This window comes from Theropithecus gelada, chromosome 9 (genome assembly GCF_003255815.1).
Source record: "Theropithecus gelada isolate Dixy chromosome 9, Tgel_1.0, whole genome shotgun sequence".
Taxonomy (NCBI): Eukaryota; Metazoa; Chordata; class Mammalia; order Primates; family Cercopithecidae; genus Theropithecus; species Theropithecus gelada.
This window is the reverse complement of record NC_037677.1, coordinates 46356138-46382864: the sequence shown is the minus strand read 5'-3', so window position 1 is coordinate 46382864 and position 26727 is coordinate 46356138. Positions and strand designations below refer to the sequence as shown.

The window sequence follows — 26727 nt, the reverse complement described above, 5'->3', positions numbered from 1 at the left end:
AAGACAAAAAATTGATGAAGCCAGGCCTCCCATTGCAGGAAGAATGTTGAGAAGTGAAGTGTGGAGGGGCAGCATACTCTCGAGTACCCACAGTTGCTCAGGGAATGAGCCTCCAAATGGGGAGAAACCAAATGACTGGGTCCCGTCCACCCCCAGGGGCTCTAGCACCCTCTTCCATTTCCTCAACATTGACCTGGTTTATTTCTCTGGACGCCTTGTGCAGGGCGTTGTGCGCCTGGAAAAGCCTCCCATAACCAGCTTGGGAGACAGATGTGCAGACACAGAGGGGAGAGGCTGGGGAAGGGTGGGAGAGGCTTGCTTCCCATCATGGCAGCTGGCAGGACCCAGATGCAGACTCCAGGCTGTGGCAGGACAGGAGGGTGCAAGACGGAGAGGGGGGGACAAGAAAGAGTAACTGTTTGGGATGATAGCACTGAAGGTCAAAGTCATGCGACCTAGAGAAAGCCCCCAAAGCCCTACACACATAAGCAAGCCATTGCGTTGAAGCCTAAAAACAAACAAACAAACAAACAAACATGGGAGGGGGGATAGTGTGGTTATCACTGTCAAATTAGTCAATACTGTTTAAAATCCAAAACTGGTATATTTTTAAGTTGTACTTGTCTTTCAGAATTTCTATGGAAAAGCACAAATATTTCATTCCAGTAGATGGGGGAGGTGGAGAGCTCTTTATTTACTCTCAAAGATGGATTAGGGATGACTGGACAACCTCAGCCCTAGCCCCCCAGGGGGTCCCCTTCTGACGTGCTCAGGAACCCCATGTGGGGTGCCCATGGCCTGTGTGGGTGGCACCTTGGGCAGTCATGCAGCCACCATGTGCACACGGTGGGCAGTAGGACACTGCCTGTTGACACTCATCTCTGTTGGGGCTGTGGCTTCTTCTATGGGGACAAATGATTAAGGAGGGAAGTTTATCTTTTCTAGTGAAATGAGGAGGATTACCTGAAATTTGCCTGGTCTTGGGGATGGTATGGGGTATCTGGGAAGATAATTAGCATTTCCAGAAAGGGCCTCACTGCCTTCTGGGAAACATTCAGAATTTGAGTAGCCAAAAAATGGAAACCAGGGACAAGAAGATGAGGAGTACAGGAAATGAGATATGCAAGTATTTGTCCTTTCAAAAAGCTAGGGAGTGGCCGGGTGTGGTGGCTCACGCCTGTAATCCCAATGCTTTGGGAGGCCGAGGTGGGTGGATCACCTGAGGTCAGGAGTTTGAGACCAGCCTGACCAACATGGTGATACCCCATTTCTACTAAAAATACAAAAATTAGCCAGGCGTGGTGGCAGGCTCCTGTGATCCCAACTACTCGGGAAACTGAGGCAGGAGGAGAATCACTTGAACCTGGGAGGCAGAGGTTGCAATGAGTTGAGATCACACCATTGCACTTAGCCTGGGTGACAGAGCGAGACTCTGTTTCAAACAACAACAACAAAGAGAAAAAAAAAAGCTAGGGAGGGAGACACAGTATTGAATTCATATTTCAAGACTTTCTGGGCTTTTTAAATGGAGAATTTGGCCTAAGGCCTCATGTGTCCCAGCCGTTGATGATAGATGAAGTCGGGGATGTTGGGAGTGGAATGCATCCATGCCTGGCATCCCCATGGCACCAGGGCGCTGTGTTGTGGCAGGTGGAGTATAAATCCAGGTCACTCGTAGGACAAGCTCCCTGGTGACAAACACAATCAATTTTGATCAGCAAGAATTCAACTCCTTTGACCATAAGAAAAGACTCAATGTGTATGTCCAGTTCAGCAACAAAAGCCTGTTAATCTTGGGTATTTGGTGCCTTAGAAGTTGGGCTCCGAGGGAGGGAGGGACAGAGGGGGTTCTGCAGTGTGCCTGAGCAGTGGGGACAGCAGCGGCAGGATCCTGGAGGGAGGCCTTGAGCACCTAGCAGGGAGGAGGTGGCACCTGGAGGAGCAGGTGACGGGGAGGCACTGCCGGCCAGGTTGAAGGCAGCTCTTTGGGCTGCACAGAGTCTGTGCTTGGGAAAAGTACTCCGGGCTGTGTCTCAGGCAGATCCTAGGGCTGCAGGGAGCCTGTTTGAGGGCAAGGCACTCCCGGGTGTGTTGGTTGTGTCTCAGGCACATCCTTGGGCTGCAGGGAGCCTGTTTGAGGGCGAGGCACTCCGGGCTGTGTCTCAGGCACATCTTTGGGCGGCAGGGAGCCTGTGGTAGGGAAAGGGACTCCTGGCTGTGTGGAAAGCAGATCCTTGGGCAGCAGGGAGCCTGTGCGTATTGGGACTGTGCAAGAGCTAAGCTGAGGTACCTCCCCTGTAGGGAAGAGAAGAGAGAGAAGATCACTGTGATGCCATTGGAATTGGGCTCAGAAGGCTGCGGCTGCCTGGCTCAAGGGGTGGGGCCAGGACCCATCAGGACCCACAGGGAGGCTCCTCCTCTCTCCCCTGGGTGCTGTCTCCAGCCTGGACTCCTCTTTCCAGACTTGGCTCTAGCGTTAAAAGTCCTCTCTGCCCCTCCAGGCAGCCCTGGGTCTCTGACTCTGGACTCCCTCAGCCCTTGGTTGAAATTGTTTGCTTCCGCCTGGCAGCTAGGAGGAGGTCCCAATTACCTCTGTGCCCCAGCATGGCCTGGAAGGCTCTAGCGAGCATGTGGAAGGGATGAGCGCTCACCACAGCCCTCAAGGCTGGCTCCAGGGTCCCTTGGGTGGGTGATGAGCTGAGAAGGCAGCAGCTCCACGGTTCCCTTGGTTTGGGAAGAGGATGATACAGACCCATAGGAACAGCTAATTCTGTCTTTCATCCTGGGCACACACCAGTGCAGCCAACCCACCACCCACACAGCTGCAAGCCACACAGAGATTGTCTTTGGGTTCGTCTGCGATGCCTGTCTCTCTGCTGGCTTCTTAGGCCAACGATCAGGGCAAGCCTGTCTGAAGACTTGATCTGGGCCTTTCTAAAAAGCCCTCAGGGTTACTCTAAGTAAGGTCAAAGGGACTGGGGTTTAATCTAGCCTCCGACCTCAGGCAAGTCACTCAACCTCTTGGGAATGGCTTTCCCATCTCTCAAATGGGCCCAGCAATACCAAACACGGATTGGTCACCCCAAGTCCATTCTTCCTGTCTTCCTTACTAACGAGACCTGATTTTGTTAAGAGAGGTAATGTGCGCAACAAACCACCATGGCACATATTCCCCTATGTAACAAACCTGCACATCTGCACATGTATCCCAGAACTTAAAATTAAAAAAAAAAAAAAAAAAAAAAAAAAGAGGCAAGGTGCTCAGCTGTAAAATGACCTTTTCCCAGTCTCCCTTGCTGAGCAACGTGGCCATGTGAATGCATTCTGGCAATGGAATATAAACAGGAATTGTTGGGCATTGCTTTAAAGAAAGCTGCTTTCCCTTTTCCCTTCTTCTTCCTTCCTGGAGTATGAGTGTGATGGCTGGAGCTCCAGAAGCTATCTCATAAGCATGAAAACAAATTGAAAGGTTAGGTTTCCCCAAGGCTGTTCTCTTGGAGCTTAGCAGGCAGGCAAATAGATAACAATCTTTCTCAGAGCCCCTCAGCTCTCCCATTTCTCGATTTGTATAGGCTGTCCTCTGTTTCTGGAATGTTCTTCCTAATGTTGTCTGCCCAGTGAACTGCCGCTCACCTTTTCAGACTCAGCTCCCGAGTGGCCTCCTCCAGGAAGCCCCTTATCCTTGCTCCCAGCTAAAGTGACCACCCTGCGTGGTCTTTCTGGTCATGTGCTGGCAGAAGGCTGAGCCCGTTGTGGGAATTGCCCTGTCCTTCTAGATGTACCTGTCCCTGCTCTGCATGCATGAGGACTGTAACTGCATCCCCTTCCGCATCTGTGGCTGGAGGGCTGCAGCAGGCTCCCAGGATGCCGGTGGGCATATGCCACTTCGCCTTGACCTCCCCATCTGTGATGTGGTGCTGACGATACCCACAGACCACGGCAGGAGCAGCAGCCCATCAACGCCTGTGGTTTCCCTGGCGTGGGGCCTGCTCAGCTCCTTCTCCACTCAAGGCCACCCTTCCCAGGCTGTCTGGAATCCCAGGGGTCCCCTGCCAGGCCAGTCTCAGCCTAATGGTCCCCAGGAAACCCTCCATTCCGCACAGGTATTCCCCAGAGCGTGCAGACTTTGAGCTTGCTTGAACCTGTCATTCATGCATAAAGCCTCCCCTTGGGCATGTGAGTGACAAGTGCCTCAAATGCTGGATTCCCTTAAAGAGACGGTCTCTATCTCACTGACAGTGGCCCTTCTCCCCTCTAGAGCCCATCCTGGGACCTTCCCTCTCCTGCCCCTGCCCTCCTAATCCCCATCCAGGATGATGCTCACTTTCCCCTTGTGCCCCCTCAGACCCTGTCCTGAGCCACCTGTGTCTGCAGCTGCCTGTCCACCCTCCTCCATGACTGACTGGGCTCCTGCTACCTGTTCAGGGATTCAGGCTTCCTTAGTACAACCCAAGTGTGTTAGCCTGCTCTCCCTGGCTCCACCCATCCCCAAATCTAGTCCTCCCGGCACCGTCTTCCCTCCCAGCTCATACCCTCCAGAAATGTTCTGCATTGCTGGCAAGATCCAGTCCCTCCACCCAGCCTGCACACCAGACCTTCCCCTGCCAGGCTCTTGGGGTCTCCACACCCTGCCTTCAGGCAATCAAATCCCAGCTACTAAAAGAGTTGGCTGTGCCCTGGCACCCTCCCTCGCTCCTCTGCCTTGAGGGCTCTGCTCCTTACCTCTCCATGTTGCACATCTAAGCCCAGCCATCCTGAGCCTCAGCCTCAGCTCTGATGCTGCCTCTGACAAGTTGCCTTCCTTGAAGGGGAGCACCCTGGTCCCAAAGCCCCAGAGCACTAGAGCTGAGTCTCTCTTTCTCCAGCCTCTCTCTCTCCTTGCAGCACAGAGTTGGGGTCCCTTCACATAACAGCACCCTCATCCTGCCTGCCCCAGGTCACACACAAAATTCAAGGCCGAACCCAGAGCAAGAGCGACCAGAGAGTCTATGGGCTTAGCCCAGACCTCTGCCTAGAGGCACACGGATGATTTCTCCACCTTTCCTTGGGGCTCAGGAAGGTTCAGCACTGTATTGCACCCACCACTGCCCTCCTGCCCACAAGCCGACTGATCTCAGAGCATAGGTCACTTCATCAGTGCTGGGCCACAGTCCAGGCCTTACAGAGGTGGCTTTGTCATGGGGGCTCAAAACCCCACCTCACTCTTCCTGGGCACCACCCAGACTATACGGCCCAGGCAAGATCTTGGCATCTGCTCAGTGCTCTCCTCTGTCCACTCAGGCCTCACCCCCAACCATTTTTCCTCTGCCCCCTCCTGGGGGCAGCCAAGGCCATTGTGCTCACACCCTCTTCTGGCATGGTTAGAAGGCATGGCGGAACCAGAAGGGATAATGCCACTCCCAGAAGGAGGTGGCCCCTCCTCCTGGCACTGCCCACCCAGCCTGGGGGACCTGTGGTGATGTTGTGAGGGGCTGCCTCCGTTCATCTTTGTGGGAGGGGGAAGTGCCAGCTATGGGGTTCCAGGGGCCTGCTAACTGCTGTCCACTCGTTTCTCCCTGTCTTCCATCAACCCTGACACCAGCGCTGGGTGAGGGCAGGGGTGAATCACCCTGCCCAGCCCCTGTTTCTTCCTTTTATTCATCTCTACTCACAGCTATTCCTTCTTTTTATCCATCTCTACTCACACATTGTGAGTCCACTAACATTTTTAATAAGTTACCCTTTTACCATGAAGATGAAAAAAAACAAAACAAAACACCCAGATGCTTACAAAGAAAGACCTTCTGATCAGCCAGGTCTTCCTGCGATAAACACCTTTACTCCATGGCCTAAAACTGAGCTTCGAGCCACTGTAAAGGACTTCCCTGACCCAAGGATGAAGCCTCAAGGGTTTACTGAGGAATTTAGAATGGCTCCCTGACCTTAGCCAATTTATTCACATAATATTGGGGCCTGGAGAAGCTAAGAAATGGATGGCAGCAGCAGAATGGGGTGGACCTGAGGAGGATATTAAAGAACTCTGAAAACCCCTGCATGAGAAGGGGTAAAATGAGCTAGAAAAAAATGCTGAAAACATTTTACATTCAGGTCCTAAGATCATTCCAGAAAAAATTGACTGGTGCATCATCCAACCCTGCAGACCAAAGCAGGAGGAACCAGTTTCAGATTACAGAACTTGTTAGAAACACTGTTTCTGAAACATTTTGTGCTCAATATAGCAAGGAGTATTTCCTTCAGGGACTGGAATGGCATTAACTGCTGTATTTACAAATGAACTCCATCCTAGGAACTTGGCAGTTCCATTAAAACACATAAGCCAGGATGGAAAGTTACAGACATGACTGAATTGGTGGCCTTAGCTGAACATTTTGAGAAGACTCTAGAGGAAGAAAAAACCCAAAAGGCTAACGATCTTATGCCTCTCCAATTACAACCGTTACAGGGGCCAAGACCAAAGGGTCCTTCCCATTTTTAATTTAAATCACAAGCAAGAGGTCCAGAATAAGGAATTCCTTACCCCAAGGTGGATGACTTAATCGCAAACACCCAGGACACTGGGAAAGGAGATTGTTGACTTTTGTCTCAGTCCACCACCAAGCCTCCTCCCTTTAGGCTGGACTGGTTCACCACTAGAGGGGACCCAAGAGATTTTAACGCTCAGGATAATAAAAATAGACAAGGCTCAGGGATTCTCTGGTAAACTGCTCCCCAAAATACCTTTAAATAAACACAGAAAAATAAGACTTAAACTGGGAATCCTGTGCAATGCTGGTGTACACCAGGGTCACCTTATCCAGCATAAACCCTACTTTAATAAGCCAATGAATCTCTTGGAGTGAAAAGATCATCTCTGTGGTGAGCGTTTCAAATCAAGTTCAAGAGGCTTCCGTATCTGAACCCATCTAATCAACTTGGGGCTATTTGCAGGAAAATGTACCTTTCTACTATGTAATACTGATCCAGTAAACTTGCCAGGGCAGGACTTTCAAAGTTGCAAGGGCACATACAATTCTCCTCAGAGGGAGAAGCAATCGTAGAGATTCCTGAGTCTCCTGAACCAGAATGGTTGTGCTCTCTACAGACAAATCGATAAGATCAAAACTCAGGCCCATAACGAAACACCTTTCTAAAACCCTGGAATATTTATGGATCTCTACCTCAAATGATGGAGAAAGAATTAAAAGTGTGGAGTCTATAAAGGTCCAAACTGGTCATTCTAAGTCTTTCCTTAAATTACTCTAATGTACACTAAAACCTAATGAAATTAAAGGGCTCTCACAATTGTAGGAGACTTAACTAAGCTAGGATTTAGAGTTCCACATATCAGTCTTTGTTAACACTTCCATCCTTCCAGTTAAAAAACCAAATGAATGAGATTGAAGATTTGTTCAAGATCTATAGCTAATTAATACAATTATAATACCAAGATTTCCCATAGTCCCAAATTTGAATACTTTATTATCTAATGTACCCACTGATTTAAAGTGGTTCATGGTAATAGACCTCCGCTCAACCTTCTTTAGCATTCCAGTTCATAAAGATAGTCAACATTTGTTTGCTTTCACTCGGAAAAATCAGCAGTACACCCGGCCTTTTCTATTTTTCCCAGGCATTGCCTCAGTACTTAATAACCCTACAGTCTTCTGGACATTCTGCTGTTACTCAGTATGTAGATGACCTGTTATGCTCTCCCGCTCAACAGCGCTCTGAAATTGACTCAATTTACCTTTTATAGCAACTCACACATAAAGGTCACAAGGCCTTGATGGAAAAACTTCAATTTTCAAGAGAAAAAGTTCACTATTTGGGACATGACTTGACTGCTGAAGGGATTTCCCTCTCACCTGGGAGAATTAAAAACTATTCAACATTTTCCTCAGCCTGGAACCGAAAGACATTTAAGAGGTTTTCTTGGACTCACAGGACATTGAGGATCCTGGGTTCCAAATTTTCCCTGAATTGCCTCACCATTGTTTTAGCTCACTAGAAATGCAGTATGGGAATCTTTACCTTGGAAAGACAGTCCAGACTTTTAACTATGGCCTTATGACAGCCTCCAGCTTCAGGACTTCCAGACTATGCTAAACCTTTTACCTTGGTTGTTCATGAACACAACAATCAGGTACTGGAAGTTCCTACTCAAGAACACGGGGGAAACATAGGCCCACTGCACATTCCAGCCTGCAGTTAGACCCAGTAGTTAGGGCATATTCGAATCACTGAAAAGCAGTAGTAGCAGCAGCCAATTTGGAAGCTTCATCTGAGCTGGTTTTAGGGAAGGAACTCAATTCACAAGTTCAACATGCTGTGAAAAGTCTATTACATTTCAACCAAACACAGCATTTTTCAGCAAGCCAGCTAGCATCTTATGAAATTCTTCCTCCTATCTTCTAATCTCCATCTAAAATGCTGCAACCTACTTAACCCTGCTATTATATTAACTCCACCTAACTCTGGTGATGATCACATTGTGTAAGTGCAGTATTGGAAGTAGTGGCCTCTTGTGTTGATTTACGAGACAGTACATTAGCTAATCCTGAGTTATTACTTCTTTTGTTCATAGGTCCTATGCCAAAAACTCAAAAGAAAATATCAGGCAGGATATGCCATTACCACCCAAAATGAGCTAATAGAGGAGGGAACTCTTTCTCAGCTGAAGTCAGCTCAACCCACAGGCTTTTTGCTCTCACCCAAGTCTGTCCTACAGCTAAGGACAAATCAGTAAATATTTAGACAAATAGAAGACATACTTTTGGAGTAGTACACAATTTTGGCATGTTATGGAAACAACAAGGGTTTCTTACTTCTAGTGGGATCCCCATTAAAAAAACGGACTCCAAGTAGATAAACTCCTTTCTGCTACCTGGTTACCATCAGAGATTGCCATTATTAAGATTGAAGCTCATACCTGTAAAACTGAACCTGAATATAAAAGGGATGCTCTTGAAGATATGTATGTCAAATCAGCTAGTGCTGAAACTGTTAGGATATACAATTTAAATTAACTCTGTAAGATTGATCCAAGTCAATTCCCTCATGATGACCTACTCAATAAACACTGCAGTGCACTTGATTTGGAAAAATAAATTTGGTATCTAAAGGATATAAATTCAATGTTAAGCATAGACTCACAGAGGGCTCAGCTGGCTGCTTGGCCCTTCCTGAGTCTTTGAAGCTTCTATTATTAAAAGCTCTGTATTCCACAGCTCGTCCTGGAACAGAATCCACGTTACAAAGAAATATTGGTGGGATGACTGTTCCAGAATTGCTAAAATGGTTTATAATCAATGTTTGGTTTGTCAAACTCATAATCCTGGGAAAACAATAAAAACTTCAGGTAGTATATTTTCACCACTTGATGGGAAAGTTTTTTTTTTTTTTGAGACAGAGTCTCACTCTGTCACCCGGGCTGGAGTGCAGTGGCACGATCTTGGCTCACTGCAACCTCTGCCTCCCGGGTTCAAGTGATTCTCCTGCCTCAGCCTCCCAAGTAGCTGGGATTACAGGCACATGCCATCACACCTGGCTAATTTTTTATATTTTTAATAGAGACGGGGTTTCACCATATTGGCCAGGCTGGTCTCAAACTCTTGACCTTGTGATCTGCCTGCCTTTTGAACACTTACAGATGGACTTCATTCAGTTGCCAACCTCAACAGGGTATTAGTATGTCCTTGTAGTAGTTTGTGTGTTTTCTGGTTAAGTAAAGGCTTTCCCATGTGGGAAAGCTGATGCAATGACAATAGACAAGAAAATATCAGAAAATGTGTTTCCTTCTGGCGACTCACTGGAGAAATCTCCAGCAATAAGGAAACTCATTTTACTGGGCAAATTATAAAGCACTTAAATAAGATACTATGGAGATGATGGCACTATCATTGTCCTTAGCCCTCTGTCTTCTGGAAAAGTTGAAAGAACAAATGACATCTTAAAACTCAAATTGACAAAGTTAACTGAGTCAATGGGGTTGCCTTAGCCAAAGGTACTGTCATTGGCTTTGATGATAATCAGATATGCTCCTACTGGAAAACATAAGTTGATACCTTATGAAACAGTCACTGGAAGACATATGCCCCTAGTAACAGAACCGCATGCCTCTCCCACTCTCCTAAACTCTGATATGCCGGAAGTTGGAAGGCTTTAATGCATTATGTCAAAGTGTATTCTCACTATGTAAAGGAAGCTTTTTATGGTGCACTAGCTGAGGATAATCAAGCCCTTCATGGTCTGGAATCTGTAGCTTGGGTCTTCTGGAAATGACGTCAGAGGAAAATTGCTTTGAACCTCATTGGAAGGGACCATACCAAGTCCTTGTCACACCCACACTGCAGTGAGGCTTTAGGGACTTGGACCTCGGGTCCACATTTCACAACTCAGAAAGGCCCCTTCAAACTCTTGGGACTGTATATCTCTTGGAGACTTTAAGTTAAACCTGATGAGAGAAATTTCTCCCCAGAAGCAGACAACATCCTAGAAATGGACAACTTTTCAAATATTATAAATTAAGATTTCTCAGACATCATGGAAACCTTAAGCTTTTGTCTTTCCCCCTCAGTTCCTGCTGTCCTAGTCCTTTCCTTTTCTCTACAAGAAAATTCATGGGACCATAATCAGTGGATGGCTTTAGCTCAAGCTTCCGCTCCAGCATAAAACCCGAGCAATTGGGTTTGTGGGCTAAAACCAAAAAAAATGAAGAAACAATTCCATTAATGCCAATGTCGCTCTGTGTTCCCAAAGAGAATCACCCTGAAACTCCAAAGGAAGAGTGGAAAGTTATCCTTGATACACTAAACATCACTGCTACTTGCTTTTCTGCACTTGCTAGAAACAACACTCTAACATTTCCAACTACTAATGATTGTTACCAAATATAGAAAACCTATTCAAGCGATACCTGCAAAAGGTATATTTGGCTTCCAGGCACTAGTCCCTCAAGACCTGGGAATTACCTGTGTGGGTACAAATAATTACTTGTATAATGTCACCAGATTAAATTCAGTAGGGTACTTTTTAAAAACTAAATGTGGTTATATACCTTTACAACTATTATAAGGGAAGTACAAAAAAGCAAACTTCCTTTTATGCAGACTAATGGGAAAACAATTTTTTTTGAGACAAAGTCTCCCTCTGTACCCCATGCTGGAATGCAGTGGCATGATCTTGGTTCACTACAACCTCTGCCTCCTGGGTTCAAGCAATTCTCATGCCTCAGTCTCCCAAGAAGCTGGAATTACAGGCATGTGCCACCACACCCAGCTAATTTTTGGATTTTTAGTAGAGATGGGGTTTTGCCATGTTGGCCAGGCTGGTCTTGAACTCCTGGCCTCAAGTAATCTGCCCACCTCAGCCTCCCAAAGTGCTGGGATTACAGGAGTGAGCCACCGTGCCGGGCCATGGGTGAACAAATTTAATAAACCTTGCTCAAATACAACTAAATAGCCCACTTTTCCAACCCCTAAGGGCCTATATTTAGTCAGCAGAGAATCTGCTTATTCCATTCTGCTGAACCCCTGGGAGGTCTGCCTGGCTATAAAATTTAAGAATTTCCCCAATTTAATGATTAGCTCTAAATTTCATACAGTGGGTTCCCCACTACCAGCAAGAATGAGGCCCCAGGAAACCAACTGAAATCTTTCCTCAGTAGAAACTGTCTCCTCTTTGTGTGTTTCCAAGTTGGTGCTAACTTCAGTTATTGACTGTTTTTGCTTCTGATCACAGGAGCTATCATGGGAACTTCCATGGGAAGGTATTTGAAAGGCAGGAGTTAGCCATATCAAATAGCCAGATGTGAACCATGGGTAAAAGTCATACTCCAAAAGAGAGATGATGACACATGCATTCACATGGAACATCATGCAGCTTCAGATCTCCTCTTTGCTACAGTTGAGGGCTTGTGTTTGGTACTGAACACAAGTGAATGTTGTACCTATCTCTCCTCTGATCTTGTTACTACAGAAAGTTTAATTTACAAGGTGGCTGGTATTACTGTTTTCTTGGACTCTGCCACCAAATACATTAAGAAAATCTCTCAAGAGAAATGAGCACATAATGTGTTCATGGGAGCAACTGACAGTTGATTTGCAGGCATCCTAAATGGTGGATGACAAACTTGGGTTTTCTAATCTTTATATTTATTCTAGTGACGTTCCAGGCTACCATGCTTGTGTTACCAGGCTAACAACAAAGTTGAATGCCTCTATAAATCAGGCCATTTTACAGTGAATTATGGCCTGTACATCCTGAACAAAGACTATGACCAATCGACTGAAATACTGTTGAGATGCCTGTACTGCCTGAACCATGACTTGATTGATTTGGGACAGTTTGCTTCATAAGAAATATTGTTAAGGAGTTCACTTTGGTCTTTGGATATCATTCTCTTTATAGTCATCCTGATAGTCCCTGTGGTCCACCGCACCCTCCGAAACCTTCGATGTTTTGTATGCAACCATCCATTGAGCATAAGTGGTCTCACTTCCACTAAGTCAGCAACAGCAGACAAAAGTATTGAACTGGCATGATGTTGTGACTTGTGAATTCCATGCTGAGATCAAATAACTCATTTATGATGGTGACAGAGAGTGGCATCAATGCCCAAAGTTTTGGTCAACCTCTCCAAATTGAGAGGCCTCTCAAAAGAGTGAAATTGTTAAATAAAACTAAAATTTGGCCTGAGAAAGCCTCCATACTCACATATTTGAGTTCTCACATATGAACACAACCTAACTCAGTACCTAAAAAACTGAAAACCCAACTGCGGATGTTATGCCCAGACCCTCTATTCCCCAAAGAAGACCACCAGAGTCCAGAGTCAAAGCCAAGCGGCAAGGATCTTTACGACAAGTTCGAACTTGGTCCCTCCATTACACAGCATATAAGAGGGCCCCGAACAATGCGAGTGTTTGCTTTTTATAGCCCGAAAGTTACAGGGGAACAAAGGAATTCTTTTTGGTTCCCGCGCTTTCAGTAAAACTTTGAATGGCTGCCTCCTTATCGGAGACTTTTCCAGGCGGTGTTTGTACTGGGCTCAGGAAGTTTGAGAGATATATGGCGATATGTGGTGGGATGGGAGGATGGGATGTGTTTGTACTGGGCTCAGGAAGTTTGAGAGATATATGGCGATATGTGGTGGGATGGGAGGATGGGATGTGTTTGTATTGGGCTTGTTTGTTTTGAGCCCGGGGCTGAGGAATGTGCCCGGCTCCTCTCACGGAGTGTGCTTCTATAACAGGAGCTGAGCCTCAGCCATTCACAGCAGCCACACTTCAGCCACTCACAGCAGCCAACTGTTCAAATGAGGAGGACACACAGAGCTGTCGCCAATTCCGCTGTTTCCGTACCTCAGTTCCCTTTTCTCTACGCCGTTTTGCCTTCTCTGTTCAGAAATCTTATTTGACTCTGTGGTAGCCCTGGAACCTCTCTGAGTCCGTCCTGACTCTGGGGGCTGCCCTATTTGGAATCATGGTTTTTTTTTTTCTGCTCAACTAAACTCTGTTGCATTTAATTTGTCTGACGTTTTTCTTTTCACATATGTCAAACAATCCTTAAACATCCGTAAGTGCACTTGAGCTCACCTGCATACACACTGTCAGTACCAGGGGCTACCACCACAGTGACACACTCTATTTATTCCAGGGAGTGTGTGCGTGATTCGGGCCCATTATTTTATCAGCCTCTTGTTTTTCATTATTTTTGTTTTGTTTGGTGTTTTGAGATGGAGTCTTGCTCTGTTGCCCAGGCTGGAGTGCAGTGGTGCAGTCTTGGCTCACTGCAACCTCTGCCTCCTGGGTTCACACCATTCTCCTGCCTCAGCCTCCCGAGTAGCTGGGACTATAGGCGCCTGCCACCTCGCCCGGCTAATTTTTTGTATTCTTTAGTAGAGACGGCATTTCACTGTGTTAGCCAGGATGGTCTTGATCTCCCGACCTTGTAATCTGCCCGACTCCACCTCCTAAAGTGCTGGGATTACAGGTGTGAGCCACCGCACCCGGCCGTTTTTCATTATTTTAATTTTTGGAGCTTAATGTTTAACATTGGATAAGGCAAATCTTCTCTCACCGCTTTTCTGTATTAAAAATTCCTTAATGATTCTTGACTGTCTATTTTTTTCAAGTGAACTTGTCATTTTGATAAAATTCCCTAAAAATGTTTCATTACAATTTTCACTAAAATAACATATTAAGCTCATGAAATCCTCTGGGGAAAGTTGACATTGTGCTCTAGATTTTTATATTTTCAAATTTGTCTTGTACCAATAAGTAAAGTTTTATGGTTTCTTTTCATCATGGTCAGCACATTTGTGTTACACTTACACATAGGTATTACGTTTTTTGTGGCTGTTGTAAAGAGAAAGGAATCTTTCATGTTTATTTCCACCTCCTTTGTTTCTACTTATTTATTGCAAAACATTCCAGTAAAAACTTAACCACAATAATTCCAGACCTAGTGTTTACCCACTGCTGAGGGAACCCCTTGATTTCCTCTGGAGCAGGACCCAGGGCACTAACACTGAGGCCACCTCCTCTCCTCTGTCCCAGCCTATCCCAGGAGATACAGGGAGCGCTAAGGTATGGGTCTGCACTTGTACTGATGGAGAGGAGCAGGGTTGGGTGCCTCACAGTAGAGGAGACCTCCAGGTAGCTGCCCCCTGAATCCGTGGGGTAAGTGTAAGGCGATGAGGAGGTTCCTGGAGTTTGAGAGGGTCTCCTTCCTCACTGCCTCTCTACTGATTGCAGATATCTAAGCCAGCAACTGATTACTTCTCACATCAGCTCAACCACTCTAAGGTGAAGGGACATTTCCTGAAGTGATTGGCAAACAATCAGAAACCTTAATTGCCAGTGCTTTGGAGTTTTGGCTCAATCTTTGGATTTCCTGATTATGTTACAGAAGTGTGTGTGTGTGTGTGTGTGTGTGTGTGTGTGTCTGTGTGTGGGGGGGGTGTGTGTGTGTGTGTTGGGGTAGGGGGTGGTGCTGAGGAGTTGAAGGAAAGCTTGCTGTAATTGTAATACCAAAGTTATGATCTGAAACTTTCCCAAAAAGCACTGGCTTCAAGAACGGCTGCAAGCTGGAATTCCTGGACAGTTGGAGGCCACAGCCAGCCTGGCTTTGCCATGCCTGTCCCTTGGTCTAGCGCCCTCCATGGGTACATGATCAGGAGGAGAGCTCAGGAGCTCCATGGTCATGAATGCATCCTAAGGCCCGTCTGCATTAAGCTCCAATTGTTACCCAGAACAACTCTCCCAGCACACGTGAGCACGAATTTAGAAGGAGGTCTGCAGGTGACAGTGTGAAATCAACATATTAATATTCACACACGTATCATGTGTACATTTCAGTGAATCCTCATCAGAAGCTGTCGATAGTTTCTTGGAAATCATGACTTCCAGTGAAACAGGGTACAAGAAAACCAGCTGGATCATAGATTAATTGATACTAGAAATTTAAGATCCTGTGGCATATATCTAGTCATGAAGACATCACCAAACTTCTAAATAAAAACCAAAATGCTTCTAATATTAAACATTGACATAAATGTGAGCTATACATACCCTTAAGAAAAGTTAATAAAAGCAAATAACATAATTATATACTCAGTTATTCTAGCTTAGGGTTGCAGGAGGCTGGAGCCTGTCCCATCAGCTCAGGGTGCAAGGTGGGAACTAACCCTGGACAGGATGTCATGTCCTTGCACATGCACTCACACACCCCCACACTCACACACTCACACTGAGCCCATAGAGACACGTCAATCCACCTGATGTGCACAACTGTGGGATGTAAGCGGAAACTGAAGTACCCAGAAAAATTCCCTGCAGCCGTGGGAACAACATGCAAACTCCACACAGACATTGACCTCAGCCGGGAATGGATTTTTTTCTCATCAGCATCATCATTTCTCACTCAGTGTTCAGATGACGTTGAATGAAACATTATTTGAGGACCTGCTGTGTGACATTTTGCACTGAAGAGAGATGCACTTGCTGGTATTTCCACAGATCACTCTGACAGCAGGACATGGGGTGGAACCTGACTCAGGCATGAGCTTCCCCTTGGGTCAGTTCATAGCCCGGTTCTACCACTCAACAACCCTGCCACGTTGAGCCTATAACTAAATATCAGAGCCTCGGTGTCCACAGCTGTGAAATGCAGACAGTAGTGATTACCTTGCAGGACAGGGAGGTGGCCATGCACACAGTAAGGACCTGGAGCCAGGCTGTTGGATGCTGGTCCTATTGCTTCCTGGCTGTGTGACCCTGGGTAGGTTACCTAACTTTGTAAGGCTTCTAGCTTCCTCCCCACAATAGAGTTATGGCATACGTTAGTTTGTGGAATGCACCTGCAACAGTGTCTGCGCACCTTAAGATTGGGTATGAATGGCAGCTATGAGTCCTCTGGGTGTTGTGAGAATGAAATGAGATCCAGTTTCTAAAGGGCCTCCTGCTGTGGTGCGCACATGAATTAAACTCACTGGAAAGGCTGTTATATCATTGTGGGCACTACGTTTGGTGACAGAGGGTAAGGTTTCACATTATTAGCGTGACTTTCTTGATGGATCTAGCAATACTGTTTCCCATTAACATAATGAGCATCCACAGGATAAGGTGAAGGAGGATCGTCAGCATGGATGGGAGGTAGAGTTTGACTCAAGAGCCTCGGAGTCTTGCTGCTGCATTTTGTATGAGTGTGTAGTGGGGATGGCCTGGAAGAGGACACTATCAAAAAATTTATTCAGGGAACTTGAAGGTGGTGGAGCAGGGAGACACACTCAATTTAAAAAAAAATTGAAAGTAAACAAGACTGACTGCTTTTGCCACAAAAATGTTGAGGTTTTTGGTAAACCAAGCCTTCGAGAATTTCCTGCATTATCATGTGCTGAAATGCAAAAATGTTTGGGTTTGCCGAAACCAGCAACTAAACAAGGTTTTAAAAGGCAGCAGCTCCTCTAAATTCGACAACACACTCCAGTTGAACAGACTCATCAATGTCCCGAGCTCATCACACCCCCAGGTCAGCCCACAATGCCAAGTCAGGAAGAGGAGTTTGGAAACAGCCTCCCCACAAGGCCAGGGCATGGATGGAGAAAGAGGCATGCACGGGTTCTCTCAGGATCCGCCACACTGCTGAGGGCCTGAGTGAGTCTCTGTCTGAGGGGAGATCCTGGAAGAGGAGTGCGCAGCACACAGGTGGCCGCTTCACTCTGCCGTGAAGAGACAGACAGCCTATGCCTGTCCTGGGCAGGACGTCTCACCGATGCCTCCACAGCCCCGCAGTTGCAGTTGGGCCGCCTGGCTGGGGCCGAGTCGCCCTCCCAAGTCTGGTCTCCAGCGGTTTCTCCCTGAGATGCACTCTCTCTCCTCCAGCCTCAGGGCTCCTTCTCACTCAGGGACCCCCTGGCTCAGGCAGGAAGGTCACATTCCCAGTGTCTCCAAGCAGGAAGCTGCTGAGCTCGGCAGCAGCCTGGCTGGTGTCTGGCTCTGTACACTCAGGACTAGGCTTACAGGCCAACCCTGTGGCTCTGAAACGGGCTGCAGGTCTCAGGGGGACGCATCCTCTTTAGTGCATGACTCACGTTAGACCCTGGGGCCAGCACACCGAAGGCTTAAAGAGGAGAACCGGGAACTCCTGCCAGATTGTCTGAATTCTTGGGTACCCGACAGAAATCTTGCAAGACACTCAGTTGGGTGTTCAGGACTACAGTTGGGAAGGACAAGGTCGAATTAGGTTGTGGCAGAGAAGCTAGAAGGAGCCCGGGTCTACAAGGCATAGCTATGGGCCTCCCTGGGTTAGGGACAGATATGGGGTTGATTTCTGATAGCGCTGAAGGCAGCCACTTACTATCTGGGTGGCCTTAGGCAACTTTCTGGGCCACTCTGGGCCTCTATTTTGCCATTAGTAAAACAGGGATTGTCTCTCCTTTTCCAAGAATGGCAAGGTGGACGTCACACGATGACAGTGGCAGCCTGGCAGAGCCCTGAGCAGTGGTTAAGTGCCCTCTGTGATGCAATTACTCTGCCCCCCACCACCCCACCCCCAAACCTTAGCTTCAAAGAGCTGCCCTCGGGAATGAGACAATTCCAGAGACTTGCTCTATCCCCTGTGTCACCACACTGGACAGTAAGGCCATTTCTGGCCCTTTCCCATGCCCACCCTCCCATCTCTTGCCTTCCCTCTGCTTGAGGTGCCTGTTTTCACACTCAGCCATCAAGCTCTATCCCTCCCACCTAAGTGTCTCACCTGTTCAGTGCATAAGGCTGGACTAGTGCTGTGTGACTGGAACTGGGCTGTGTCAATGTGGAGAGGCCTCATGGGACCTCGGATGGAAAATAGGCTTCTGTGCAAGCATGGCTGAGATTGAGAGCCCTGTGCAGAGGCACAGAGCCGGGAGCCCAGTAGCTGGAGGAGCCCTGCATGCCTCTGACACCGGCGATGCCCTGCCAGGTGTCAGCACGCCTCCCGGGGACTCCCAGCCCGTTTCTCATTAGCAGTGTCCAGAGGCTTGTAGCCTGCAAGGCCTTCTCAGTGCGCAGCCACCTGGCCACTGAGAGCCTGTGCTGGCCTGATGCAGGAGGGCCAGTGCAGGTCCCTCTCTAAACCCTGGGGATGAGATCATCTTCCGGGTGCAAAGGGCCGGACTGTGGAGGCACAGGCAGATGAGCCCCAGGCCGAGCCAGGAGCAGGGCTCGCCAGGGCCCCGGGGCCTGAGCAGAGAAACCCCTTGGTGCTGATCCAAAGGAGAGCAGTGCAGAGTAAGGGCAGGAGCCAGGTCCAGTGCACATCCAGCCCTATCACTCGCAGGCTTTAGGAGCGGGGACATACCACTTAATCTCTCAGCACTTCCGTCCCCTTCAGTAAACTGGATAATAATAGCACGTAGGTACAGTTACTAGGAGAATGAAAACAGTGAAAGCATGGCCTAGGCTAGGAAATGGCCCATGGGAAGACTCTGTACATCACTGAGGCCTCATTAATAATTAATAGTCCTCATTCATAATAAGTTACAAAGAGAAAATCTTGACAATATTTTCCTCCCCATGGTCCCAAGGCAATGACCCAGGGAAGGAATCCTTATTGCCTGTTAGAACCAGTTAGTGTTGCCCAACAACCCTGTCAGCCATCCTAGCCAGCACTCCTGGCCCCAGGTGACAAACAAAGGAAGTGCTTGGGTCCCATGTCCAGAAACTGGCTGGGATGCCCACGGGCACCGTTTCTGTGTATCTTGTGCTGTCCTCTTTGGCAGACACCTGATATGGCTCTCTGAGCCACAATCCCAGAGGACAGCAGTCAGGGGAAAAGCAGTGGCCTTTTGTCCATCAAGTGTGTCCCTGCACCCCTGCTCACCTGGTCCCTGCGCTGACACCACATCCATGGCACCTGGTGGCAGCTTGGGTGAGAGAGGTCACAAAAGGTATCCAGATTGCCCTGAAAAGCAAAGTGGCCACGAGGAAGCCATGCAGGCTGGACACTACCTCCAGAAGGCATCAGGACTCCCCAGCCCCCCATGATCTGTCCCCAGGAACACACCCAGACAAAGCTTCCATCTCCCCCTCAGGGAGGGGCCTGGCAGCCTTGTGTGTTGGGGACATGGTCACTGTGGCCACAGAGAGTTTTGGAATCTAGAACAAAACAGTATTTTGGTGAAGGAAGAGAAAACGACAGGGGCAGATTCAGACAAAAAGTTCAAAGGCAGGAGGAGCCTGTGGTTCCGAGCAGAGGTCCTGAAGGGGAGCATGAGTTGGGTACGGGGCCTGGGCAGGAGCTCACGGAAGGGAGGAGTCTTCTTGCTGCTGGGGGCACACAGGGGAAGGCAGGTGAGAGGACCATGCCCTGCTCAGGGAGTAGGTACTTGACACCAGGAAAGAGAGAAGAGGAAGGCAGAGAAAAAACAGGCCAGAAAGCAGCCCAGGACCCATAGTGGGCAGCCCCTTGGCCACTCGGTGCTGTAGTCAGGCCTTTCTGGGCCCTGGTGGGGATGGGATGAGGGCCGTGTGTTGCAAGGCACTGCAGGCCGCTGGCAGTGACTTCCTCTCTCCGGAGGTTGTGTTTCGGCTTCTCTGTGCCCCACACTCTGGGGAGAGACAGGCCTGGCTTCCCCAGATGCCCACTGAGGCGGCAGAGGAGCCTGACACTCCCAGGAGGAAGCAAGAGATCTGACCACAGACAGAGCCAGGACCAAGGGGGAGAGGGTCAGAGCTAGGCAGGAACGCTGGGGTCCTTCTCCCTCAACACCAGCCACCCAGGCGCCCTCTCTACCCCTGCGCAGGGCCCCTGCTGCTGCCTGGCTTGGTTCCCCTCAGCACGATGGGCCTGTACCTGCCCGTGAAGGAGGTTTCCTCAGGGAGAGTGGTTGTCGTGTTGGCTCCGGGGCTTGAGCTCCTGCACAGGTGTCTTGTGAGGGCGCTTTCGGGTCTCCACCTCCTCCCCTCCCTGCAGCGCCTGTCAGCCCATCTCAGCAGGCGACAAGCCCGCTCAGGGACAGCTTTTCCTCACTGCCTGAAGATCCTGCTGCCCGAGCTGGCAGGTGCCCCTGGCATCCTTGCAGTGTTCGTGGTGGTGAGAACATGTGTCAGGACTGGTCATTTCTATTTTTTTTTTCTGATCTACATGATCTTTTGTGACTCAGGTTGCTTGACCCATGCACCTGCAGACAGGTGGTTTAAAGCCGAGGCCACTGCCAGAGCTGAGGCACCCCTGTGGGAACCAGGGACTGATCAGACATCAAAAGTTGCCACTGTTCAGAAACATGGATCCTTCTAGAGAGGGAGTTCAATGTGCGGGGACAGACTTGGTGGTGCAGGGGACAGGAGCCCTCATATATGCCTGCCACTGGGGCGCGAGGGTGAGGTGGGCATCTAGTTGCTCTTGACATCAAGTGACCAAAGTCCAGCCCCCACAGAGCCTGCCTTCCTCCAGGGCCCAGGCTTCTACAGTGGGACCCAGCTGCTCCCTCCTCCTGCAGTCCCAGCCTGGGGCCACAGCCCCTCTCCACTGTGCCCTTCTCACCTCTATCCCTCTCATCCCGCACACTCCTTGGCATGCACAGCGACAAACAATCACGGTGGGGCAGGTGTTTACAGGAGCTGGGGGCGGAGGTGGGGGCGGAGGTGGTGGAGGCAGAGGCGGTGGTGGTGATGGTGGTGGTGGAGGTGGTGGTTTCTCCTGCTCTGGCTCCTAAAAAAAAAACTATCTGCTGATAGTGCTGGTGGGGCACAGTGCTGGCCATTCCCAGATGTGTGTCTGGGGAATGAAAGGACCAGAGAGAAACCCACACCACAGGGGAGGGTCCTTCATGTGTGAAACATGCAAACTCCTCCTAGTTGGCAGACAATGCTCTTCTCATAAATGCCAACAACTTCGACTCTGTCCCCTTGGTTCTCCTGTGGCCGCCCTTGTTGAAAGAGGTCTGCTCTGGGGGCTGTGCAATGGTCCCAGCATTTGCAGGTGACTGTCCGCATCCATCTGGCTGCAGATGCAGCCTCCCCGAGCCCACTCTGCAGCACCGCAGAGGCCACCCTCGGCCAGGGAGGTCTGTTCCCACCCCATCCCAGGCCCAGGGCCTCCTGCCTCAGTTACTCACCATTGCCCATGGCCCCTGGGGTGGGTCCCCGACCCAGGTGAGCCACCACCTGCTCCCGGACTCCTGGCCCCTATGCTCACTGGGCTGGTGTCCCTCCCAGCTTGGTGCCCGCCAGGACTCCCCCATCCCTCAGCCCTGCAGTCCCGAGAGGCTAACTCCAGGCAGCCCCTTGTCCCTGCCAGGAGACATGGATCCAGAGAGGCCAAATGGAGCCACAGCCGCCTCTGGAGCCTGGGGACAGGGCCAGGTCTCTGAAATGCGGGGCTCCTTTTCCAGAGCGCCTCCATCCTTAGCATCTTACAAAAGGTCCTTGCGGCATTGACAGAAAAGCCCCATTCATTCAGGACAGATCATCACAGTTGCTGAAACTGGCCCAGGCTGTGAATTGGTGACAAGGCTCATGTTAAGGGGTGCAGGGAGCGGGAAGGGTGTGCTGGGGACATCACTGTGAGTTCCCCATCTTCTCAGGCTCCACTCTGCCCCTCTGTCACCTTCTTCTCTGCCCGGGCAGGAGGAGGTCATGGGGCGCAGGCTTCATGGCACTCTTGGTGAAGGTCGGTGGGCTCCTTGGGATGTGACAATATCGAGACCAAAACTGTGACTTACCTTTTCTGGCTTCTGCACAGGTGGTGGCTCCTTGACAGTCTAGAATGTTCAAAAGAGACAAATGCAGGCTGGATGGGGGTGGGCGGGCTCTGCCTTGGCCCTGCACATAGCTGGGACCCTGGTCTGGAGCACCAGGAGAGAGCACTGCCTTTGGGGTGTCACTCTGGCCACCCTGAGCCTGTGAAGTTGTACCTGGCAGGCTCCTCTTCCCAGGCCTCAGCCTCCAACCTTACCCAAGGGGACCCCTGTACCGCCACTGTGGGGTTCCTAGGGGTCAGCCGGGCCGGGAACCAGATCCCTAGAGAGGCCCAGTCCCTATAAGTGTCCTTCTCTGCCCACAGCCACATGGAGAAGAGAGCGCCCGCCCCACCTCCCTTCCTCAGGGAGAGCCTGTCTGTCCCCAGGAGCCCTCCCTGACCTCCCAGCCTCATGGCTGAGTTCCCGGCTTCCTCCCCTTATGGCTCCCTATGCAGACATGAGCCCTGCGTGTTCCCTGGGCTGAGCTCTGTCCTCTCCTCCCTTTGCTCTGTCCTCTGCAGCTCTCGGAGCTGGGTCTGCCAACCCCAGCTCCCAGCACCCCTTCCATCCTCCCTGCCCCAGGCTCCATCTCTGCTTCTGGGTCCTGCTCTGCCTTACAGGGAGCCCTTCCCACTCCTGTGGGGTGGACATTTCACCTTCAGCCCTGACAGGACAGGACTGTGAGCCGCCTATGGGCAATGGTGGCCGCTTCATTTCTGTCCCTCCCCAGCCCAGCATGGGGCCCAGGGGAAGCTGCAGCTCAGTAAAGACAGATGAAGGAATGGGGAAGGCACCAGACATGTGCCAAGATCCACGCTGGTTCCTTAAGGCACAGACAGCTGGGGGTTACAGCACCGTCCTCCATTTGGGCCATCAGGACTTCATGGGGGACCCTCTCTTCCTCCTTCCACACAGAGGCCACCTCCTGGCCCTGTCCATCTGAGGCTTCCAGAAGTCCGGATTGTTGAGGCAGCCCTGGTTTCAGGGGTTCTGGGGTCACTTCTCTCTAGAAGCCAGGACAGGCCTTAGCCCCATGTCCAGGGCATCCCAGGCCAGCTCTCTGTGACCAGCCCAGGCAGGAGGCCCTGCAGAAGCCCAGGCTTGCTAGGCTCTGGGAACGTGTAGACAGGTCTGCCACTCCCTGGGCTCAAGTGATGAGCTGGGAGCTGAGGGAAACTTCCCACAGGTGGGATCACGGGGCAGTCACATGTTAGAGTCCCTCAGAGGGCGGGCCTGTGCCTGGGCCCCAAGGCTGGGCAGGCAGGGAGCACTTGCCTTCTTGCGGCACAGCCGCCAGAGACAACACAGCAGTAGTGGCAGAAGCAGCAGAGGCAGCAAAAAATAGAGCCAGCTGCTGAAAATCCCCTGGTGGAGAAAGAGAGCACCATGAACCACACCTAAGGGACAGAGGAATGCCAGGCCTGGGAGGGCCTGGGTGGCCTCTTCCCAGTCCCCACCACTTGGCAGCCATCTGCCCACTCCTTGCTCTCCCTAGCTGGCCCCACATCTGGGTACCACAGTGGGGCCAGCGGCCACGGCTGGGCCACAGAGAGCTACAGACCCTTTCTCTGGCCCTGCTGAAAGTCTCTGTCCCAGAGCCCTGACAAGAAAGTCCTGGAAGCTTCTGTGGTCTGATGAACCCTCACTGCACACCTCACCTGCAGCACAGGTTCTGTGAGGACCACAAAATCTACCGGTACAAAGATGGGTGACGGTGGAGGTGCAGGCACAGAAGCAGGGGCAGGGGACCCAGGTCCCTCCCCCACAGCCTCTCTCCCCACTTTCAGGCTCTGCACCGTGGGCACATCCACACACTGCTCTGAGCCTCAGCCTCCACACCTGTGCAGAGGGAACGAACCGCCCTCCCTGGGGGCACTTGTGAGGTTTAGACAGCTCAGACAAAGTCCTGGCTCAGAACCAGGGCCACATGGGGTGTAAGCAATGGGAACACTTCTCTGGGTGTTCTTCACAATAAAGGAACCTCGGGCTGCATCCCTGGGAACGCAGGCTGCTCAGGCCTTCCCCAGATCCAGAGCTCTACTTAAGAGAAGGCTGGAGAGGGGAGGGGAGGGGAGTGGAGAGAAGGGGAGGGAAGGGGAAGGGAGGAGAGAGGAGGGGAGGGGAGGGGAGGAGAGGGGGCCTGTGCTGGGAACCCAGCTGTCTGAAGGAGAGGAACCACTGAAGCTGAGCATGAAGGCCACTGGCGAGGTGGGAGCCCCCGGGCTGCTCTTGATGTGCCTGTCACAGTCGGGCCATCAGTGAGTAGATTTCTGATGGGGAATGCATGCATTCAGCCTGCAGATCCATGTGTGGATGTGCAGGGACAGGCAAGGGGAGACCCAGAGGGAGGGCTCTCAACACTGGTGTGTCCTTAAAAGTGAGACTGGATACAAGGCGGTGGAGTGGGCTCTGGCCTCCCGCCCGTCCCTCCAGCACATCCTCCTGCCTATGCGGCCCTGGGCCAAGCTGCCCAAAGACATGGAGCTCTGAGGAGCAGGCACCTGGGGCACAGCACCTCCATTCCCAGGGGCTTCTTGGAGCTGAGCCCAGGTCCAAGTGCCTGAGAGCCTTCCCTTCAGCAGTAGGAAGGGACATACTGCAGGGCTTGGCGAGGGAGCAGAGAGGGACATCTCAGAGGCCTGAGCAAGGAGGAGAGGCAGAAAGGGGCCTGAAGGCATCTGGGAAATGACAGCAAGTGAGCACCAGGCAGGCTTGGGGACCAGGGTCATGAGCAGGTTCAGGACCAGATCAGCAGCTGGGGCACCAGTTCAGTGGCACACACACACCCTGACGGCAGTGTGTGGAATCCTTCAGAGCTCCTGGGCCTGAGGTCCTGGCCTACAGGTGCTGGACTCTGGCTCCTGGCAGACAGCCTCCCAGCCTCACCCACCTGCACCATCTGGAAGCCTGGTTGGAGCAGCCTCAGGTGCCTGCTGCACACACTACTTTCCGGGACTGCCTGGGAACTGCCTGCCCTTTCTGTCTTCCCCAGGGTATGTCTCCTTCTAGTGCAGAGGCTCTGGACAGTCCTCATACGTGTTTGCAACCCCATCCTGGTACTCACACATGTGCTGCTGGTGACGCTGACATTGCTCTTGAAGAATGTTTTGCCGTTGTTCAAGCTGACTTCAATAAAGTACTCCCTAAAGCACAGAAAATGCAGATGGCGAGACCCAGCCCGGAGAGATGCAGTTCTTGCCCTTGGCCAGTGGACAGCATGGGTCATGAGAGGTCATTCNCTTCTGCTCCCAGGGTGCTGTGGCATGTTGACGCCCCCACTTCTTGTTCTTCATCCCCTGAGATAACCGCTTGGTTCCTGTTTCCCATTTTGCTGATGTGGTAAATTACACAGATATTTCAGCTCCTGCACCTACCTGGCCTTCCTGGGAGGAGCCCTGACTGCTCCAGGCCTGTGGTCTGGGTTACCTGCGGCTCCATGCCACTTGCTGGTGTTTCCCTGAGAGCTTCTCACACGTCTTTTCTTGCTTTAAACTTATTGTTGTGAGGTAACAGCACACTAATTGTACACAGGTACTCACATCCCCACCCCTGCATATTTCCCCCACACCAATAGACACTCACGTTCACACCCATGTGGGCTATACATCCACACCCACCCACCCATGCACACTGCACCACAAACACACTCAACCCACCCCATACCACACACATCATACCACACACCACACACCCAAAGCACACACACCCACACACCACACACATAAATAGCAAACACACATACACCAGAAATACCAAAGACACACCATGCATCCCATACACACACCACACATATCAGCAACACACTCCCAACTCCCCATATGACACAGACACACACTGGACTCCACATACCTGCATACCAGACAGCCTTCCCACACACCAGCAGCCTTCCACACACCAGGCAACCTTCCCACACACTCCCACAAGACCCCCATTCATGCCACACACACACACTGCACATACACCACACACACATGCATATATGCCCCCTACATACACTCACACCCCCACATACATATTACACAGCACCTCAGCTCCCACACAACATACACCCCACAATACAACACACGCAGATGCATCACTCATGCATACCCCACACACCACACTCACAGCACATCTACACACCCCGCACAATCACACACATTTCCACAGCACCCAGACCACGTATTACCCTCTCCCACAGACTTCATACACATCAAGCCTCCCACAGTATACCTTCCCACACATACTACACACACTGCACCCACACAAACTACACACACACACCATACACACCAAACACACACACACCACATACACACACCACACTCACACTCCCCACACACATCCTCCCCCACACACATCCTCCCCCACACACATCCTCCCCCACACACATCCTCCCCCACACACATCCTCCCCTACACACATCCTCCCCCACACATACCAAGCAAATGCACACACTCCATACACGATTGCACCCATGCACACCACCCTGTGGCTACCGCGGGGCCTCCGCAGCTCTCACCTCCTACACACACAGTGGGAGGCTC

General features: G+C 50.5%; 2 protein-coding genes across 2 annotated transcripts in view; one reads left to right on the top strand and one right to left on the bottom strand.

Moving 5' to 3' along the window:
• The window catches only part of LOC112631324 (anthrax toxin receptor-like), a 724187-nt gene that overhangs the window by 620698 nt on the left and 76762 nt on the right, over window positions 1-26727 (top strand).
• Window positions 1188-24194, bottom strand: ANTXRL (ANTXR like). The gene is given in 7 exon segments (XM_025396273.1): window positions 1188-2295; window positions 19342-19422; window positions 21004-21171; window positions 22184-22222; window positions 23477-23566; window positions 24041-24100; window positions 24102-24194. Coding segments are annotated over 7 exon segments (1017 nt in total). The 3' UTR covers window positions 1188-1809.